General features: G+C 46.7%; 1 protein-coding gene across 14 annotated transcripts in view; it reads right to left on the bottom strand.

Moving 5' to 3' along the window:
- The window catches only part of CCDC150 (coiled-coil domain containing 150), a 101051-nt gene that overhangs the window by 44411 nt on the left and 34966 nt on the right, over positions 1–21674 (bottom strand). For all 14 annotated transcript variants that reach the window (XM_033959533.1, XM_033959528.1, XM_033959529.1 and 11 more), the window contains exons 10-12: positions 13455–13562; positions 7593–7717; positions 452–629 (exon numbers count right to left, since the gene is read on the bottom strand). In XM_033959533.1, the coding sequence (XP_033815424.1) occupies positions 452–629; positions 7593–7717; positions 13455–13562 (411 nt within the window). The remainder of the gene's footprint in view (positions 1–451; positions 630–7592; positions 7718–13454; positions 13563–21674) is intronic.

Genomic DNA, 21674 nt, shown 5'->3' with positions numbered 1-21674 from the left:
ATTAAGTAAATTGCCCAGGGTCACAAGGAGCAGCATGGGATTTGAACCCACAACCTCAGGGTCCTGAGGTTGTAGCTCTAACCACTGTACTAAACAGGGTAGGTTTCATGTAATCTTAGCTGGCAGGAATGACACACTGGTGTATATCCGATGATTTTTGGACATCATGCATACCAGCTATCACTGAGTAAAGTCCCTTACCAGAAAAATTTAAGAATTTTGGCTGGTTTGTAATAAGCCCTGTTTAGGAAATATGATGGTGTTGTTGCCACTACTTGATAAGAGCTGCAAGATCAGGGAGAAATGAAAGGAATATGGAAAATTTAGCTAGATGCCAAGGGTCTTTATGGAAATGCATTTGGAAATTACTGTTATAACTATTTGTCAAACCTCTTTCCTCCAATTATTCTGCAAGGAGTTATCTCCTTTCAACTCTGTCTTGTGCAGTTACCTCCTCTGCAAGAAGCTCTTTTTGTCTCAGTAGTTTCTCTTCCTCCTCTCTTGCTACTTCCAGGTTCCTCTCTAATTCAGCAATGGTCGATTCCTGAAGCTCCTTCTGTGTGACCAATTTTTCTTCGGCAAGACAGGCCTTCCTCTTGCAGTCAGTATGCTGGGTATGCAGCGACTTTCTGTATTGGACAATATGTACAAATGAAGCAAGACAAATGGGCAGAATGAGGAAGCAAGTGATTGCTACACAGGTCCTTCATTTACAAGTAGGGGAATTCAGGCAGATCCCTAAGCTATCATATCACAGGGCAGTCAGAGACACCTGCCTGGAAGTTGCTATAGCTCAATAAGTAAAAGCTCTGTGCTTCTCTTCCAGAGGTCATAAGTTCAAATCCCAACCAGCTCCTCCAGGACATATTTTAATTGTGGCATTCTACCTTGCAGGTGTACCTTGATGATCTCACAATAAGGTCAGCATTGTGCAGCTGCAGACCTCCATTTGCAATGAAGTAGAAGCCATGCTAAGGTCTGTATCTGGTTTTTTCTGTTTTTAACCTTGTGCAAATGAAGTTATGTATGTTCCCCGTTTATGTGGTGCCTTATTAAATGTATTTTGAGCTTAATAAAGCAAAAATAAAAACCCATTGAGCTATTAAGCTGATCGCATTAAGGACATCCAAACTGTGCCTAAGTTCTGGAAGAACATCCAAAGAGTGCCTAAGTTCCGTTCATAGAACTAAGATCTATTTGAAGCCCAAACTAAGCTCAAAAGTAGACCTGGTTTTCATTCGCCTACAATATATGCATGATATGGACGCTCTAGGTCGCTCAGTGTTATGTAAATTAATCAAAGGTCGCTCAAATTGAGTCATTACACAAACCACACCCATGCCTATTGAGTTAGGCGCAAGTTTTAAACATGGGTGTCCATGAAATTGTGGCTGCATCTACAAAGTAGCATCTATGTCCTCTGGACGTCTATCTACCAATTATTGCTTGTTAAGACCCTTAATTGGCTCATTAATTACCTAGTTAGATTGGATGCCTAAAGCACACCTAACGTTAGGCATGACTTAGGCACCCTTTAAAGAATCGGGGCCTAAGAGTCTTTATTTGAAACTCTCAGATCTACCTTGTTCGCTTTTACTCAAGGTAAATTAATCATAGTGGGAGATTTTTATGCTAACATGTAACTTGTATTTGATCACACAGCTATATCACTAAGCTTTAGGAAATTGGTTTATGATTTAGGCTTGTTTGACACCTGGCACCTTTACTCTCACTGAAGGTCAATTCCCGCAGCACCTAGGAGAAATCATAATCACTCCAATTGTGAAGGATCACAAAGGCCTAATAGATAACCCCGCTAACTATAGACCCATCGCCTCAATACCAATATATGTCAAAATTATAGAAGGACTTGTTGCCCAATACCTCACAAATTACCTGGAAGACCATAATCTTCTCCACCCCTCTCAATCGGGGTTAAGATCCAACCACAGCACGGACACCCTACTAGTAACCCTACCGACAGCACCTCAGCAAAGGCAGAAGGATGCTGATAATTCAAGTTGATCTATCCACAGCATTCGATCTGGTTGACCACACCATCCTACTAGACACTAGAAGCCATAAGGATTTCAGGCAGGGTATATAACTGGTTCCAAGGATTCCTTAAAATCAGATCTTATAGAGTTAAATCAAACAATCTTAAATCAGATCCATGGTCCAACCCCTGCGGGGTACCTCAAGGATCACCACTCTCACCTACTCTCTTCAACCTCTTTTTATCATCTCTGGGTTCCTAAATGTAACCTCTTTCAGCTACGCTGATGATATCACCATACTTCTACCCTTTGATTCTCCTGACCCCACTTCTACAGAAAAATTGGAAAAAACCCTACAAGCAGTGGAAAAATGGATGACAGACCACAAACTGAAACTGAACACGGACAAAACAAAATTTCTACTCCTCGAAAAGGATAAGAACCCCTCCACCTCAGAACTAGAAATTAACTCCACCAAATACCATATACAACCCACCCTTAAATTCCTGGGAGTAACAATAGACAGATGCTGCACAATGCAAGCCCATATCAACAAGACCACCCAGAGAGCATTTCTAGCCATGCACAATTTACGTAAAATCAGAAAATTCTTCAACAAAGAGCAATATAGGCTCGTAGTCCAATCCCTAGTACTAGATCTACTGGACTACTGCAACATCTTCTACCTGCCTTGCCCTGCAACAATGATAAAACAATTACACAATCCAAAACACTGCACTCAGACTGATCTACTCGCTAAGAAAATTTGACCACGTCACCACTGCCTACCTAGACTCACACTGGTTACCAATACAAGCGCGAATCCAATTCAAATTATACTGTCTATTATTCAAAGCAATAAATGGCTCAGCCCCCAATTACCTAAACAACCGCCTGAACCAAAATCTCACCGCTAGACAATGAAGATCTAAGACTCCATTTACCTACCCCCCACTCAAAGGCACCAGCATAAGAAGATGTTTGACAGTCTGCTAGCGACACAAGCAGCGAAATTGGACCATGCCATCTCCAACCTGCTGATGACAACAAGCGATTTCAAATCTTTTTGCAAAGAAATCAAAACCCATCTATTCAAAAAATTTATACAGATGTCATAACTCCAACCTGGATTCCCCTCAGTGTGACTCCCCCATCCTCCCTTCTTCACCAGTTACCCTTCCCCTCAAAGCCCAAGCTTGTCAACTGCTTCCCTAACTGCATATATACTGAAACTGCACTATATCCTATCTGTACAGCATCCCGAATTGTATATCCACTGGAATATCCTAATCCTCCTTGCCGTATCCCATTCCCTAAACTATACTACACCATTCTTCTTGTAACTCCTCTGGAAATGTTCTTATTCTTGTAACTCTTCTGGAAAAGTCCAGAAGTCTCTTTGTAATCATCCTGGAAATGTCCAGATGTCTCTTTTGTAATCCGCCCAGAACTGCAAGGTTGAGGTGGAATAGAAATCAGTAATGTAATGTAATGTATTTGGATTACTTTTTCCCATACTCATGGTTCTTATTCTAGATTGGATTACATATTTTTGGATAGGACATTGCTGGATAGTGGGGGTGGCTCCGGCCTAGGCAACACTACTGTTTCTGATCATACCCCGGGTTAATAGTCCCTCCCTCCATGTAACATCTTTTACAAAAGGCAGAACCCAGAATGTGGACTAATTTAAGAGCGAAATTTTGTTTAATTATGAAATGGACAGTATCCAGATATATTTTTCCTTTAAAAAAATATGTGGAAGTTCTCTCTTTATTTTCTTATACAAGCAATGTATATGTATCTATATATAAAATGATAAAAAAAAAAAAAAAAAAAAGAAGGCGTTCGACAAGGTTCCACGTGAACGACTACTTCGGAAGATTGCGAGTCATGGAATCGAGGGTGAAATACTCACGTGGATCAAAAACTGGCTGGAGCATAGGAAACAGAGAGTGGGGATAAATGGACAATACTCGGACTGGAAGAGCGTCAACAGTGGGGTGCCGTAGGGCTCGGTGCTTGGACCCGTGCTCTTCAACATATTTATAAATGATATGGAAACTGGTACGATGAGCGAGGTGATTAAATTTGCGGATGATACTAAGCTATTCAGAGTAGTGAAGACGCAAGAGGATTGCGAAGATCTGCAACGTGACATAAACATGCTTGAGAAATGGGCTGCGACATGGCAAATGAGGTTCAATGTGGATAAGTGTAAGGTGATGCATGCCGGTAACAAAAATCTCATGCATGAATACAGGATGTCCAGGGCTGTACTTGGAGAGACCTCTGGGTCAGTTAGAGCGGGGGCTCTAGAGCAGACTTAGGGGGTGGGTCTATGGAGTGGGCAGACTTGATGGGCTATGGCCCTTATCTGCCGTCATTTTCTATGTTTCTATGTTTCCCAGGAAAGAGACTTGGGAGTTCTGATCGACAAGTCGATGAAGCCATCTGTGCAATGTGCGGCGGCGGCAAAAAGGGTGAACAGAATGCTAGGAATGATTAAAAAGGGGATCACGAACAGATCGGAGAGGGTTATCATGCCGCTGTACTGGGACATGGTACACCCTCACCTGGAATACTGCGTCCAGCACTGGTCGCCGTACATGAAGAAGGACACGGTACTACTCGAAAGGGTCCAGAGAAGAGCGACTAAAATGGTTAAGGGGCTGGAGAAGTTGCTGTACAGTGAGAGATTGAAGAAACTTTGCCTCTTCTCCCTTGAAAAGAGGAGACTTGATCAAAACGTTAAAAATATTGAAGGGAATAGACTTAGTAGATAAAAACAGACTGTTCACCCTTTCCAAGGTAGGGAGAACGAGAGGGCACTCTCTAAAGTTGAAAGGGGATAGATTCTGTACAAACATAAGGAAATTCTTCTTCACCCAGAGAGTGGTGGAAAACTGGAACACTCTTCCGGAATCTGTTATAGGGGAAAACACACTTCTAAATACACTGCTAAACTGAATGTATGCAGGTGAGGCTAGACTCATTTAGAGCACTGGTCTTTGACCTGAGGGCCACCGCGTGAGCAGACTACTGGGCAGGATGGACCACTGGTCTGACCCAGCAGTGGCAATTCTTATGTTCTTATCCCCCAAATATAAGGGATCTGCAAAATGATCATCATCATTAGTATTTGCCTGAGCAGGGTCTCCCAAATAAAGAATAGTAACAGACTGCAAAGTAGATGTGCCCTGTGAGGCAAAGCCACTGGGAGACAAATCCGAGGAAGAGCAAGACTGTGCAGGTGAAGCCTGGCTCTCATGAAAGGCATTTCACAAAAATTTCATAAAGTCTGAGAAAGCCTCTGAACCCTAGAGTCACCCCCCAAAGGACTTATTCTTGCGTTTCTTGGGCTTCAGGGCATCCGCATCCTTTCATGTGGATCTGTCAGCTTTATGGGCCCCCAAAATAAATAAGGCCGCCTGTTTTGTCCCCTCCTGAGTCAGGGGAGAGTCTAAGCTTGGCGCTCCCGTCTCTCCCAGCCGCGCCATGCTGCAAAAGGACACTCCTGTTGCACATATTTTATGCAATCCTTTCAAGCATTCAAGTTATCAGAGTCCAAGGACTCCATCTCAACAAATTTTGAGGCAAAAATTGAAGTTATGGCAGTGCAGGAAACTTGTGAAAATAATGGCTGCCACTAGGATTTTTGCGCCAAAAATCATGATTTAAATACATTTAGCAAAGTTCAAAAACAATGATTTTAGGACTTTTCAGGTGGGGGAACACAGGGGGACATGCAGAAACCTTCAAAACTTTGAATTTAAGACTTCCCCCCGTCCCCAAATCACCTCATAGGCTGTAACAGCCTTACTTATTGTGACTTGTGCTGGAAATGTGCTGCAGCCTGTCTCAGCTCTGAACAGTAACTGAATAGAGAAGAATCACTGCTTCAATCTGCCTCCTCAACATTGATCTTCGGGCTGCCGGTCACACACGGAGCCTAACTGTACCCCCTACTCCTGCGGACCGACAGATATGCACTCAGAAGGTGGGGGAGGCAAAAAATGCAGCTGCCACTTTGCGAGACACTGCTGAGCCTCCAAAGGTGCCCAACAGCCTGCGTTGAAATCCCTGATTGGCAGTGGATGAAAAAAGATGGGAATGGCACCGAGCTCCTGCACTCATGCAGGCTAACACTAGGGATTGGCCTGACAGCTGCAGACCGTAGTCTGCTTCTCTCTGTAGGCCGAGCTAAATGGGAAAGCTCAGAGCACTGAAACTCTGAGAAACTTCGAAAAACACCGAAGAAAATAACAGAGAGAGAACAGAACAGAAACACTCCTTCCAGCTTGACTGCAGAAGAGAAAAACTGCAAGTGGCAGCAGAGTTCCCTGTGAAGAACAAGAGAGTAAGAGAAAAAATCTGGAGTGGATTACTTCTGCAAATGCATGTGGCCATTGGGAGAGAACCCGCTTGTCATAGAAACATAGAAGATGACGGCAGATAAGGGCCATAGCCCATCAGGTCTGCCCACTCTACTGACCCACCCCCAAGTCTACTATCCTAGGGATCCCACTCCCGGTGACAGATTTCCTTGGCTTAACCCTCTAAGGGATCCCACATGGGCATCCCATTTGCTCTTAAATTCTTGCACGCTGTTTGCCTCGATCACCTGCACCGGAAGCTCGTTCCAAGGATCAACCACTCTCTCGGTGACTCATCTATTGCACTGGAAATAAAAATTGGGGAGGTGAGGGAATGGGGAGAGGGACTCAGTCTCCCGAGTGTGTCATCCACAAGGTTTAATGCCCCCCCCCCGCCCCCCCAGAACCAAAGCTCAATCCGAGCAATAAAAGGCCAAAAACATCAATCCCTAAGGCAAGGCCCTAGAAAATAGAACAGAACTTACAGGCTTACCACCTCTCCCTGCAGTAGACTGAGAATACACAGTCCACTTGTACTGCTGATAGAATTAAGTCTGTTCTCAGTCTCCATCTGCTAGTAGAGGAGCATTAACCCATCCGTTTGTGCTGGTTTGGAGGGATGCTAAAGAATGATTTATGGTTTGTTTGTGATCTAGGTCAGTCCTCAGAGACTATCTGGCCAGTCGGGTTTTCAAAGTCTCTGTCATCTATATTCATTGTGGATATTCTGAAAACCTGACTGGCCAAGTGGTCCCTGAGATCTGGGTTGAATGCCACTGTTCTAGATGATACATATACCCCTGAGGCAGGCCTTCAAGTCAAACTACGACCAATATGTATAACCTTCAGCTTTGTAAACATCAGTAAGCTCATTTCCCCTGTCTGTTGATGTAGAAAGTGAAGTTGCTTACTTTAATTGGGGGTTTTCTGTAGACAGCATGGCATTCAGCCACACTTTCCTGGTTTCCTTCCTTTCTCAACTGTAAAATTCATAGCTTTAGTATCGACTGAGGAATAAGAGGAAGCTATCTAGTAAGGAAACCCATATAAACCTCTTAAGGTTCTCCGAAGAGCACCATCTGAGCCTGAAGTCCCCTGCTTGTCTATGAAGAACCCCTGTTCTTCTAGTTCAACAATTCTTACCTCAAGAGGCAATGTGAAGAAAAATAAACAGTGCGAGAGTTGCTCTTTTCAAAGCAGTCTCTTTGCCTAGACTCACAGTTCTTTCTCAAGGTTCAGACGCTCACTATGTGCATTCTGCAGCTCTGCTGTGATGTTGGCACGGGCTGCATCCAGAAGAATATCCTGCTCATGGAGTTTCTGTATCATCTGTTCCTGCTCTGCCTGCAGGAATGCAACAACAACAAAAAAACAGGGCTTATACACAGCTCTCCTACAGGACTTGGGGCAATGGGGGCAATTTAAGCACCCCAAAGAAGGCCAATGGCAGATGCCTATTCTATAACACAAGTGAAGCACTTATGTTCACAGAATACAAGTGTAATCTAGTATTGCTACACCTAATATTTAGGTGCTTGTGTTCACTCAAACCATAGAGCTGGTATAAGCGTATGCAAATAAATAAAAGCATGAAATTGACAGTTAAACACATCTGTGCCTATGTATAGCTCCTCCCCCCTTTTGCAAATACAAGTCACATAAATACTAGTATTCTAAAATTTGTATTGTGTACATGTGGGTACCTATGATATCAACTCTAATCTAATCTAATGCTTAGTTTTGTATACCGAGATTCAATCCAGGAAAGCTCGACTCGGCTTACAATGATGAAGTTAGGCCAATAAGGGCATATAGAGAATTCTCAAGAAAGATTAGTTTCCAAAATATTTAGTAAACAGAATGGTTTTCAGAGACTTATGAAAAAAGGGAAGGGAACCAGAACTTCTTAAGTGAAGTGGAAGGTCGTTCCAAAGTTGAGTAAACTTAAAAGACAGAGATTGACCAAGAAGAGAATCTATAAGAGTTCCAAGATAAAGGAACTAGGGGAGTAAAAATACCACAGAGGATTTTAAAAACATAGAAATAGATGGCAGATAAGTGCCATGGCCCATCTAGTCTGCCCACCCCAATGACCCTCCCCTACCTTTGCCCTGTGAATAGATCCCATGTGTCGATCCCATTTGGCCTTAAAATCAGGCACGCTGCTGGCCTCAATAACCTGAAGTGGAAGACTATTCCAGCGATCAACCACCCTTTCGGTGAAAAAGAATTTCCTGGTGTCCCCGTGCAGTTTCCCGCCCCTGATTTTCCACGGATGCCCCCTTGTTGCTGCGGGACCCTTGAAAAAGAAGATATCTTCTTCCACCTCGATGCGGCCCGTGAGATACTTGAATGACTCGATCATGTCACCCTCTCTCTGCGTTCCTCGAGTGAGTACAGGCACATTTAAACTGGATTCTAAAATATACAGGGAGCCAGTGGAGATTATAGCAGTGGGGTCACATGATCAAACTTGCATTTCCTGAAAATCAATCTAGCAGCTGTATTCTGGACCAATCAAACTAGGAATCCCACTGGGATACAGGTACATTAGCTAGAGTCCACCAGGACAGACAGGGAAAAATGCTTTGAGTACCTGAATGTAAACCACTTAGACCATAAGTGGTATAGAAATACTTAAAGAAATAAATAAAAATACATACAAACTGGAGTTTCTGTACACCCTGCCTCAACAGTGGCATGAAGTTTGTTATTCTTACTCCCTGAACAACTTTAAATAACTAAACAACTTATCAACCCTAAGATTTAGACAACTTTTGGAAGGAAGGAGGGGACAGCCCGGAGAATAAAACCCACCTCTGTGATCCTGAGAAAGCTTGCAATTCCGAGATACATCTCACCGAGATGACTGCCACCAGGAACACTGTCTTGACTGAATTCAAAAGGGATGCATCTTTGAGTTGCTCATATGGGGCTTTAGTGAGGCCCTTTAAGAACATAAGAACATAAGCGTTGCCTCCTCTGAGGCAGACCATAGGTCCATCTTGCCCAGCGGTTCGCACCCGCGGCGGCCCATCAGGCCTATTGCCTGAAACAGTGGTCCCTGACTAATTTTTTAACTTACCTCTACCTCTATTCTTATCTGTACCCTTCTATCCCTTTGTCCTCCAAGTACCTATCCAAAGCTTCTTTGAAGCCCTGTAGCGTGCTTCTGCTTACTACATCCTCCAGCAGCGCATTCCATGTATCCACCACCCTCTGTGTGAAGAAGAACTTCCTGGCGTTTGATCTAAACCTCTCCCCTTTCAATTTCTCTGAGTGCCCCCTTGTACGTGTGGTTCCCCTTAATTTGAAAAGTCTGTCCCTGTTTATTTCTGGCACAGGTGTCAAACCTTAAAAAAGGAAGTCATAATGAGCATTGGAAAATAATTAATAATAATAATAATAGGGTAAAATGCTTGAGTACCTGAATAAACTCATGTAAACCGTTCTGAGCTCTCCTGGGAGAACGGTATAGAAAATTTAATAAATAAATAATAAAAATAGTACACATTTAATTTTCCCCAACACCAAATTTCCCCGTCCTGCCCCATCCAGCTAGAAAAACTTTCTGGGGAGAATACTGTAAAGGCTCATTTCAGGTTGTTATAAGAGCCTGTTTATAACTGTAATAGCATGATATAAGGATCTAATATTCCCCTCAAGAGATTAACTCTGGAAGGCATCGTTAAAAAGAAAACTTTTAAGAATGCTATTACATAGAAAGCTAACCAGGTAATGAGTATAGAAACCCAACAGGTCGTGCAGGGTTAGGACTTAGATGGGAAGATAGGACTTCAATGAGAAACCAAGGTGGCAAGGGAGCCCCTTCTGGTGATTCAGACAGGTCGTGATCTGTTTGGGCCGCCGCGGGAGCAGACTGCCGGGCAGGATGGACCTATGGTCTGACCCGGCGGAGGCACTGCTTATGTTCTTATGTTCTTATTTATTTAATTATGTTTCTTCTCTCATGAATGTTGGAAGGTGATTCCAAGTTTATGGCACAGTTATAGAGTCCTTGGCTGGGCCAGGGTTGAACCAACGTGTCCAACCCTAAGCTTCCTGGTTCTTCTCTTCAACTAAGAAGTGCTTCACTTTCGAGTTTTTGGCAGAAGTCATCAAATCCATTACCGGTCTGCACCAGCTATGCACAATGAGATTAAATGTCCTTTGGGATAGAAACTATTCCCCTGGGTTCAGGAACTGCTGACTGAGAAAGTCAGCCTGAACATTTTCCACTCCGGCCACTTATTTATAAATGATCTGGAAATTGGAATGATGAGTGAGGTGATTAAATTTGCAGATGACACTAAACTGTTCAAAGTTGTTAAAACGCATGCAAACTGTGAAATACTGCAGGAAAACCTTAGGAAATTGGAAGACTGGGCGTCCAAGTGGCAGATAAAATTTAATGTTGACAAATTCAAAGTGATACACATCGGGAAGAATAATCCAAATCATGGTTATTGGATGCTAGAGTCCACCTTACGGGTCAGCGCGCAAGATAAAGATTTGAGTGTCACCATTGACAATACACTGAAACCTTCCACCCAATATGCGGCAGCAGCCAAGAAAGCAAACAAGGTGCTAAGAATTATTAGAAAAGGGATGGTAAACAAGACTAAGAATGTTATAATGTTTGCATCCGCTCAATCGTGCGACCTCACCTTGAGATGCTTGCTTGGTCTCTCCTGCTCTGAGACCCACCAGTCCAAAATGACAGGCCTTCCCCTCCCTGGTGCATCATGAGACGCACGGGTCATATAAAAAAAAAAGTCCCAACAGCTGAGGGGTTCCCTCTTCCACTCAGGGCTTCCCCACTCTTAGAGCAACTGTTTGGACAGGGATTACCACAAACCTCCATGCAAATAATTTGCATGGAGGTTTGTTGGTGCATCAATCGCTGGACCAAAGTTGGCAAAAAAATCAGCCAACAATGATTCATAATATGGTCTTGACTGTTTTATGCTTTCAAGTTTCAAGTTTATTAGTTTTTAATATACCGACCATCAAACAAATATCTGGCCGGTTAACAATAAAATTTAAAAATAATAAAGATAAGAAAATAAAATAATTGCATTTTAAAATAAATAGTGCGAACATAAATGATATCGACAAGACAAACTTGAGAGTGAGGGTAAAAGGGAGGGGGGGGGAAAAGTTACATGTTTGAGAAGAAAAGGAGAAAGTAGGAATGGGATAAAACGTATAGGGAAGGGTCGCTTTGTTAAAGCGGTTGGTTGCTTGGAGAGGAAATGGAAGTAAGAAAAAGAAGAGAGAAAGAAAAAGAAGAGAAGAAAAGGAAAAAAAAAAAAACCCACCATAGAAGATAAGTCTAGGCACAGCCAAATGCGTCACAAAATAAAAAAGTCTTTAGGCTTGTCTTGAATTTATCTAGATGTTGTTCATCGCGGAGTTGCTGTGGCAGAGAATTCCATAGAGTTGGAGCAGCTACTGCAAAATTTATTTTCCGTGTATAGTAGAAGTCTTTTATGGAGGGAATATAGAGAAGTTTTTGATCAGTTGACCTTAAGAGTGCGTGGGGAACTTTTGGGGATGAGAAGTTTATCAAGAAATGAGGGCTGGTGAGAGAGTTTTATTTTGAAAGAAAGTAAGATGATTTTATAGGTGATACGGTGAGTGATGGGGAGCCAGTGTGCCTCTTTTAGAAGAGGAGTGACATGGTCGAATTTGCCTATTTTATAAATGAGTTTTATTGCAGTGTTTTGTATTAATTGTAGGCGTCGGATTTCTTTTTTTTTTTTTTTTAATTTTATTTATTAATTTTCCATTCTTACAACAACTGAATCACAATTAATATAATTAAATACTATACGGATTTCTTTTTGAAGGAGACCGTTGAGAAGCGAATTGCAGTAATCTAAATGTGAGATAACTAAAGAGTGAATCAGGATGTTGATTGAATTGGTCTCTAGAATTGGAATTAGCGACCGAATGATGCGGAGTTTGTAGAAACAGATTTTTACGACCGAACTAATATGGTCGTGGAAGGTAAGATCCCTATCAATGATGACGCCTAATAGTTTTACTTTTGTTTCCATTTGTATTGGAGTGGATTTGATAGAAATTTTTTCCAATAAGGATTCGCAAGTTTTGATTGAAAGTAGAAGGCCTCGGGATTTATCTATATTAAGGGAAAGTTTATTTGAGTAGAGCCAATCATTTATGATGTCCAGTTTGTTATTTATGTCTTTTATGTCTGAAATGTATGAAGTGTTGACTGGGTGAAGAAATTGTATGTCGTCTGCATAAGCAAAGATTGTGAATCCGATAGATTGAGCCAATGTAAGAAGAGGGGAAAGAAAGATATTAAATAGTAATGGGGATAGAATCGAACCTTGCGGGACTCCATAGGATTGTGATATAGCTGAAGAAGTTTCATTATTTACATGGACTTTAAAGTTGCGTTCGTTAAAGTAAGATATGAACCATGAAAGAGCTGGACCTGTAATACCGCAGTCTTTGAGTCTATTAATAAGAAGAGAGTGATCGATAGTATCAAAGGCTGCTGATAGGTCAAGAGAGATAAGAATGACAGATTTTTGATGGTCGTGGTAATAATGTATGGTTGAGATAAGGCCTAGCAGAGACAATTCTGTTGAATGTGAAGAACGGAAACCAGTTTGGCATGGATGTAAAGCATGGGTTTTTTCAATAAACTCTGTAAGTTGGGAGTGAGATTTGAGTGTTTCAGGGACAGGATTTTGGTTTAGCTAGATAGTAGTGGAACAGAGAGGAACAGGTTCATTATCTAAACTCCAGCAGGTTTTTTTTTTTATGCTATTGCACATACAAGAGATTGTTAAGAAATCTAGACAGCCTGAAAATGTCAGAAAGTTGTAAATTGGTGGGAAACTGGACAAGAGTATGAATAGTGGTGATCAAATTGTGGCAGGCACAGAGCCTGGGGTTTCCCAATCCACGGCTGCAACATTGACTGGCACATAGACCAGAAGCTTACACACACACTACCACTGCCCCATGTACTAGTGCTACACTGGCAAGCAGAAAGACTGCTGTTTTCACACTACATTAAATTTCACAGTATACTGAAACTCACCTTCAGTATAGTTTGATGATCTATGATGAGCTTTGCAGTCTCCAAAGTAATCTTTTGCAGTGAGGCTCCCAATTCAACACACTGATTGTTCAGCTGCTCATTCAGTGCCTAGGACAGGATGGTAGATTGTCACTGATGTGCAGAAAGGAATGGAATGCTTTTAGAGTTATCTGCCATCACCCATATCCAACAATAGCTAAGTACTAGGATGAAGGTGGAGATATGTTCACATTACACCCTATCTCCAGCAATTATACTAGCTGCCAGTTGCATTCAGAATTCAGTACAAAGCAGTGATGATTTGTCACCAATTCCTGTACGGTACTATACCTGAATTATTTAAGAATAATATGACCAACTATTTATCAAATAGATCACTGCACTCTGAGAATTCAGTCTTATTAAAGGCAAATGTTAACTCAAAATATGTTAAGACCAGCTCAATGACCTTTTGTTTTGCAGGGGTCAAACTGTAGAACTGCTGAAGCCACTGCAGGGGATCCCTCCCTGCTTGCCCGTCTGCCCACCCGCTGCACCACCCCCCACCCCTGAAGCCGACCCTATTACTTCATTGGAGCCGAACTAGCTCCCTCCTTCCCCAGCAGTACTTTGTGCAGGGATGCAGGCAGTGACTCACCAATGTCAGAATTGATGTCAGAGGGAAGGCTTGTGGGACAGCCACGTGCAGTGTGTGAATCGCTGCACATGCTGTCCCTGCACAGAGTTGTTGCTGGGTGATAGAGCAAGTCCGGCTCCAACAAAGTAACAGAGTCGGCTTCGGGGGTGGGAAGTGGTGCAGTGGGCAGCCAGACAGGCAGGCAGGCAGGGAGGGATCTCCGGCAGTGGCTTCAGGGGGCAGGGATCCCCGGCGGTGCCTGCAGCTTCTGTGGACGTGTTGGCTTCGGGGGCGGGTAGGCAGGGATCCCCGGTGTGCAACTTAATTTTGGGACAAAGCTGGAAGGCAGGGAGGGGGAAGGAGCATGAACTCGACACAGAAGGAAGGGAAGGGGCACTAACTTGGGATATAGGACAGAGGAAATAGAAAAAAAGAATTGATGGGCATGAGTGTGTGAGCAAGAGATGGTGCTCATGGGGAAAGGAAGAAAGGAAAATTGGACATAGAGAGGAGTGAGGTAGAGATGCATGGGGAATAGAAGGATGAGAAGGAGAAATGTTGTATATGGTGGTGGAGAAGGCAGATGGAAGGGGATGCAAGGGGGAGGAATGTTGGACATAGTGATGGAGGGAGAAATGTGGCATTGTGCTGGAGAGGGTGATAGAAGGAGAAATGGGCATGGGGCAGGTGGGCAGGTGAAAAATGCTGCACATGATCTGAGGGATGAGAAAGGCAGAAATGTTGGATGTGGCAGTAGAGGGAGTGGGAAAGATGCCTGGATCTCTCAAGACAGATAGACAGTGAGAGAGAAAGGGGGACACATTGCCAATTTGGGGGGAGGACAGAGGAAGAAAAGTTGGACTCATGGAGGGACAACGAGAGAGAGATATTGGCTGGGGAAGGGAATGGAGTCCGGAGGAGAGGAAGCATGCAGGAGGCAGAAAGAAAGAAATATTGGATACACAGTCAGAAGGAAATGCAACCAGAGACTCATGAAATCATCGGACAACAAAGGTAGGAAAAATAATTTTATTTTCAATTTAGTGATCAAAATGTGTTAGTTTTGTGAATTTATATCTGCTTTCTACATTTTGCTCTATATTTGTCTATTTTTCTATAGTTGTTACTGATTGCATATTTTAAAGTCATCTGCCTTGACCTCTTTAAATAAAACCTAGAATATAAATTATAATTAACATTTTCTATGTGTACAGTGTGCTTTATGTTTTTTTTTAATTTTGTAGTTACCATTATGTATTAATAAGATTATATTGTGCGTATATGAAAAAGGGATGGAAGAAATTGTGTTACAATTAGTACTATAACTTGGGGGTGGGATCAGGGGCGGAGCTTGGGCAGGGGTACTTGGTTGGTATTTGTTAGGCTTAGGGGGTACTTGGCTTGAAGTTGAGAAACACTGCTCTAAACTGTAGTCAGTGCCAGTATTGGTGGCAAGTCGTACAGTTGAAGCTCCTCTAGATTCATAAAAACCTGTGGAGGTGGGGGATATAGGGAGATGGACTCAACCCTTCCGAGTGTGACACTCTCTCCCCTCCCTGTGGTCAGTAGGACCCCTGAAAAGGTCCCCCAAGCTCAGTCCAGACAAAGGGACAACAAAGATTCACTTAACAAACCTCAGCACAAACAGACCACTCTACCTGCTGGAGACTGAGAAAAGATCGATTGCAAAGCCCACTTGTACCAATGCCAAAAGTCAGTATCTCAGTCTCCATCAGCTGGCAGAGGAGCGTAAACCCATCCATTTCTGTGCTGGTCTGGAGGGACGATAAAGAAGGAGAAATTAGGTTCTTACCTGCTAATTTACTTTCTTTTAGCTTCTCCAGACCAGTAGAGGTTAACTTTACGAATGGGTATATATCTAATCATGACCAGCAGGTGGAGACTGAAAACAAAACTTTGGGACAGTATATCCTAGCCCCTCCTCTCTATTTCCCTCAGTCTGCCGAATAGCCAAGCAGAACCAAGAACTGGAAAACAACAGAGAGAAAAAACAATACTCCAAAAGGAGTAACAAATAACATACCCAAAATGCTGTTGGAAAATGCAGAGGAGAAATTCCCGAAGGAAGAATGTCCCCACAGCTCGCCAGCTAAGCCAGCCGAGCCACAGCCGCTGTTCTTCAATTCTCCCCGGCCCTAGAAAAATACTAGAACCCGCAGCAAAAACCAAAAACTGCCCGCGCAACAGCCCCAACAACAACAACAACAGACAGGGTGGGGACCTCTACTGGTCTGGAGAAGCTAAAAGAAAGTAAATTAGCAGGTAAGAACCTAATTTCTCCTTCTTTAGCACTCTCCAGACCAGTAGAGGTTAACTTTACGAATGGGACGTACCAAAGCAGTCCCTCTCACGGGCGGGACCCCCGAAGGGCCGATACCAGTACACGCTCACCGAACACCGCGTCCCGACGCGCCTGCACATCAACCCGATAATGACGAACAAAGGAATGCAAGGAGGACCAAACCGCAGCATTACAAATATCCACTGGAGGCACGAGCGACGACTCAGCCCAAGAAGCCGCCTGACCCCGAGTGGAATGAGCCTTGAGAAACTCCGGAACAGGCTGCTGTTTCAGAAGATAAGCGGAAGCAATCGTCTCCGTGATCCAGCGCGCAATAGTAGCCTTAGAAGCGCCCGCTCCCCGACGAGGACCCGCCAGGAGGACAAAGAGATGATCGGACTTCCGGAATTTCTGGGTCCGCTGCACATAAGAGCGAAGGACCCGACCGACATCCAACTTGCGCAGCTGCCGTTGCTCAGAAGAGCCCTCCCGACCACCCAAGACCGGGAGAACCACCGATTGATTGACATGAAAAGGAGAAACAACCTTCGGCAGAAAGGAAGGAACAGGCCGCAAGACGACCCGCTCCCTAGAAAACTCCAAGAAGGGAGCCCTACAAGAGAAAGCCTGCAGCTCAGAAACACGCCTAGCAGAAGTAATGGCCACCAAAAAGACCGCCTTCAAAGTAAGGTCCTTCAAAGAACAGTCGTCCAAGGGCTCGAAAGGCGGACGCACCAAAACAGAGAGAACCAGATTAAGATCCCAAGAGGGAACCGAGGGCCGTAGGGGAGGCCTAAGCAACTTGGCCGCCCGCAAAAACCGAATCACATCAGGAAGAGCCGATAAACGCTGACCTGACACCAACCCTCGAAAGGCCTACAGGGCCGCAATATGAACCCGGAGAGAAGACCAAGCCAGGCCTCTATCCAGGCCATCCTGCAAGAACTCCAGAATGTTAGGCAGATAAGCGCGAAAAGAGGTCACTCCCCGCGCCCGACACCATTCCTCAAAGAGACGCCAAACCCGCACATAAGCCCGAGAGGTAGAAAGCCTCCGGGACCCCAACAGTGTAGAGATCACCTTGTCTGAATATCCCTTCTTGCTAAGGCGACCCCTTTCAAGAGCCACGCCGTAAGACAGAAGGGAGACGGGTCGAACATGGGAATGGGACCCTGCATCAGAAGGTCGTCCGAGAGAGGCAGAGGAAGAGGATCCGCTACCAGGTGCCTCACCAGATCCGCATACCACGGACGGCGAGGCCAATCCGGCGCCACCAGCACCACCAAACCCGGATGGTGAACAATGCGAAGAAGCACTCTGCCCACCAGCGGCCAAGGAGGGAACACATACAACAGCCCCTCCGTTGGCCACTGCTGGACCAGAGCATCCAGACCCTCGGCCAGACCGTCCCTGCGACGACTGAAGAAGCGGGGCACTTTGGCGTTGCCACCCGTGGCCATCAGGTCCATCAGGGGCTGCCCCCAAGCCTGCACTATCAACTGAAACGCCTCGGCGCCGAGACACCACTCTCCTGGATCTAGAAAGTGACGACTGAGGAAGTCTGCCTGAACATTTTCTACTCCGGCTATATGAGAGGCCGAGAGGTCCAGCAGATGGGATTCCGCCCAAACCATGAGCAGAGCCGCCTCCTGCGCCACCTGAGTGCTCTTGGTGCCCCCCTGACGATTGACCTAAGCCACCGCCGTGGCATTGTCCGACAGCACTCTGACCGACTTGCCCAGCAACAGGGAGTGGAAAACCAACAGCGCCAGACGGACCGCTCTGGTCTCCAACACGTTGATCGACCAGGCGGCCTCCTCCGCGGACCAGGTGCCCTGAGCTGAGTGACCCAAACACTGAGCCCCCCAACCCAGGAGACTCGCATCCGTCAGGAGCACCGTCCACTGCGGGAGATCCAGACCCACCCCCTGAACTAGGTGAGGGGTCTGGAGCCACCAACGCAGACTGCAGCGCGCCAAGTCTCGCAGGGGGACCGGAACATCCATCCCGTGCCTCTGGGGAGACCACCTCCGGAGCAGAGCATACTGGAGAGGACGCATGTGGGCCCGCGCCCACCTCACCACGTCCAGGGATGCCGCCATCGACCCCAAGACCTGGAGGAAATCTCGCGCCCGAGGACACCGGGACGCCAAAAGCAGGCGAATCTGAGATTGCAATTTGCTCACCCGGCCCTCTGGGAGGAAGACCCTCCCCAAGGAGGTGTCGAACAGCACCCCTAGGTACTCCAGACGCTGAGCCGGGACCAACCGACTCTTGGAAAGGTTGACCACCCAGCCCAGCGACCGGAGAAACTCCACCACCCGAGCAGTAACCCGGGAGCTTTCCTGCAACGACTTTGCCCGAATTAACCAGTCGTCCAGGTAGGGGTGTACCAGGATGCCCTCCGACCGCAAGGCTGCCGCGACGACCACCATCACCTTGGTGAACGTCCGAGGAGCCGTGGCCAGCCCAAAGGGAAGCGCACAGAACTGAAAGTGCCGACCCAAGATCGCAAAGCGCAGGAAACGCTGATGAGAGGCCCGAATGGGAACATGCAAGTAGGCCTCCGTCAGATCGAGAGAAGTGAGAAACTCCCCCGGCTGAACCGCCAGAATGACCGACCGCAGAGTTTCCATACGGAAAGAGGGAATCTTGAGAGCCCTGTTGACCCCTTTCAAATCGAGGATGGGCCGAAAGGTCCCCTCCTTCTTGGGCACCACAAAGTAAATGGAGTACCTGCCCGTGCCCCACTCCGGAGGGGGCACCGGAACAACTGCCCTGAGATCTAGCAAGCGTTGAAGGGTCTGGCGAAAAGCCTGCGTCTTCCCCGGAGTCTGACATGGAGAAGCGAGGAAAAAAAAAATCCGGCAGAGAGCGGGCGAACTCCAGGGCATAACCGTCCCGCACCACCTCCAGGACCCACTGATCGGACGTGATCTCGGCCCATTTGGGGAAAAATTCGCGCAGCCGGGCCCCCACCGGAACCAAAGGGGGCGCCGGCAAGGCGTCATTGTGCAGGACGGGAAGCGGGGGAACCGGCGGAGGGATTCCCTGCCCCCCGACGGGCCCCCCGAAAGGGCTGCATGCGCTGGAAGAACCGACCCCGGGAAAATCCCGGAGACTGGAAAGAAGCAGCCCCACGCCCAGGGCGATACTTGCGAAAATCCCGCAAACGCCCCCGGGCCGCACCCCCCCGAGACGCCGGACGGGCACGGTCCTCCAGCAGACGGGGAACTTTCGAGTCCGACAAAGTCTGAATCAACTTATCCAAGTCCTCTCCAAACAAAAACGACCCCCGAAAGGGAAATTTAGTAAGCTTAGCTTTGGACGCAGCATCCGCCGCCCAAGCGCGCAGCCACAACACACGCCTTGCGGCCACGCCAAAAGCCATAGACTTAGCCGAGATCCGCACCAAGTCATATAGAGCATCTGAGAGGAATGAGGCCGCCATCTCAATCTTCGCTACCTCCTGATCCACCAGAGACCAGTCGTCAGACTCTCGATCCAAGACCCGCTCCGCCCACCGAAACACGGCGCGAGCGACCAGTCCCCCACAAATAGCCGCCTGGACCCCAAAGGCAGAGACCTGAAAATTTTGCTTAAGGATGCTCTCCAATTTGCGCTCCTCAGAGTCCCGCAAGGCAGAACCGCCCTCAACAGGCACGGTATGCCGCTTGGAAATTGCCGAGACCACCGCATCCACGACTGGCGAAGCTAACGTAGCCCGATCCCCTTCCGGAATGGGATACAGGCGAGCCATGCTGCGCGCCAGCCGAAACGGCGTCTCCGGCGTTTTCCACTGCTCCAGAATAATATCCCGAATATCCTGATGCATAGGAAAAGAGCGGGAAACGGAACGGATCCCCCGTAACAGGGGGTCCCCCACACGCGGAGTCTCCGGCGGCGCGTCCTCAAAACGCAAAACCGAAGAAACCTGCTGAATAAGGTCAGGCAGCTCATCTTTCTGAAAAAAGGCGCACCACGGACGCCTCGTCACTGGAGAACGGGAAATCCGACAACCCGCCGCCAGCTTCCGTCCCCTCCAGAGAGTCCTGGAACTCCTCAGAAGGGTCCAGGTCCTCCTCCAGACCGACCCGTTCCTCCGACCACAAATTCTCGTCCCACGACACCCGCGGACGCTTGGACAAGGGAGGCGGCGGAGGGGACGTCACGCCAGACGAAAGAGGCAAAGCCGCAGGGAGCGCGGAGGAAAACCCACCCCCCGAAACCCCCTGGGCGCAACCGGGACCCCCAGCTGCCTGAAAATAGGCTCTGCATAAAGAAAAGAAAAATTCAGGAGAAAACCCCCCCGAGGGTCCCAAGGGACTCCCTGCCACAGCAGGGGACCCAGCAGAACCTTGCCCCTGCATAGTCAAAACAGGGGGAAGGTCACCTGAGGTGGAAGACAAAATGGAGGGGCCAGACAGAGAAGATGGCGGTTTTCCCGCCAAAAAAGCTCCCTCCATAGCCTGAAGCGGCTGAGAAACCTGAATAGTCTCAGCCGCTAAAGCAGGCAAGCCGGCATCAGCTGTCAACAAATCAGCTGAGAGGGAATCCTTCGGGGAATCCCTCCGTGGGCGGTTGTGGAAGACCGGGCTTCCCCACTGCTCCAAGCCGACTCGCGAGGCACCATCGGCGGGGAGCTCTGGGCGCCTGCAGCCGCTGCCGACGGAGCTCCACCACCTCACCGACCCAAACCGCCGAGTTCAGGCCGGCCGCGAGTGCCTCGCGGCTGGACTAAAATTGTGGCCTACTCCCCCGGAGAAGGGCACAATTGCTCCATAAGCGACCTAGCTATAAAAAAGTGCTGGTTACATGAAAAAATACAGTAAAATACAGTTTTCTTAAAGGGAAACAACCCTTCAGACCAGCACTACCTCAGGATTTTTTTTTTTTTTTTTTTTTTTTTACAGAACAGACTCCACAGGCTCTCGAAGCAATATGCCTTGCTTGATTTAGGGGGCAAGGGATACTGCTGAGGCTCCTCTAAAAAAATGTGGGGAGGTGGAGGAAGTGGGGGGAGGGACCCCGCTCGTGACCCGCCGGGTTTGACACCCCCGAGGTCGGACGAACCCCCAAACAGAGTCCGCCCAAGCTCCGTCCGGCTAAAAACAGGGACAATAAACCCCCTAAACAAATTCCAACAGCCCTACCAAGGGAGATGGGTACAGATCACTCAACACCTGCTGGAGACTGAAAGAAGACTGAGGGAAATAGAGAGGAGGGGCTAGGATATACTGTCCCAAAGTTTTGTTTTCAGTCTCCACCTGCTGGTCATGATTAGATATATACCCATTCGTAA

Source organism: Geotrypetes seraphini, chromosome 9, assembly GCF_902459505.1.
Source record: "Geotrypetes seraphini chromosome 9, aGeoSer1.1, whole genome shotgun sequence".
Taxonomy (NCBI): domain Eukaryota; kingdom Metazoa; phylum Chordata; class Amphibia; order Gymnophiona; family Dermophiidae; genus Geotrypetes; species Geotrypetes seraphini.
This window is presented reverse-complemented; position numbering and strand designations above follow the sequence as displayed.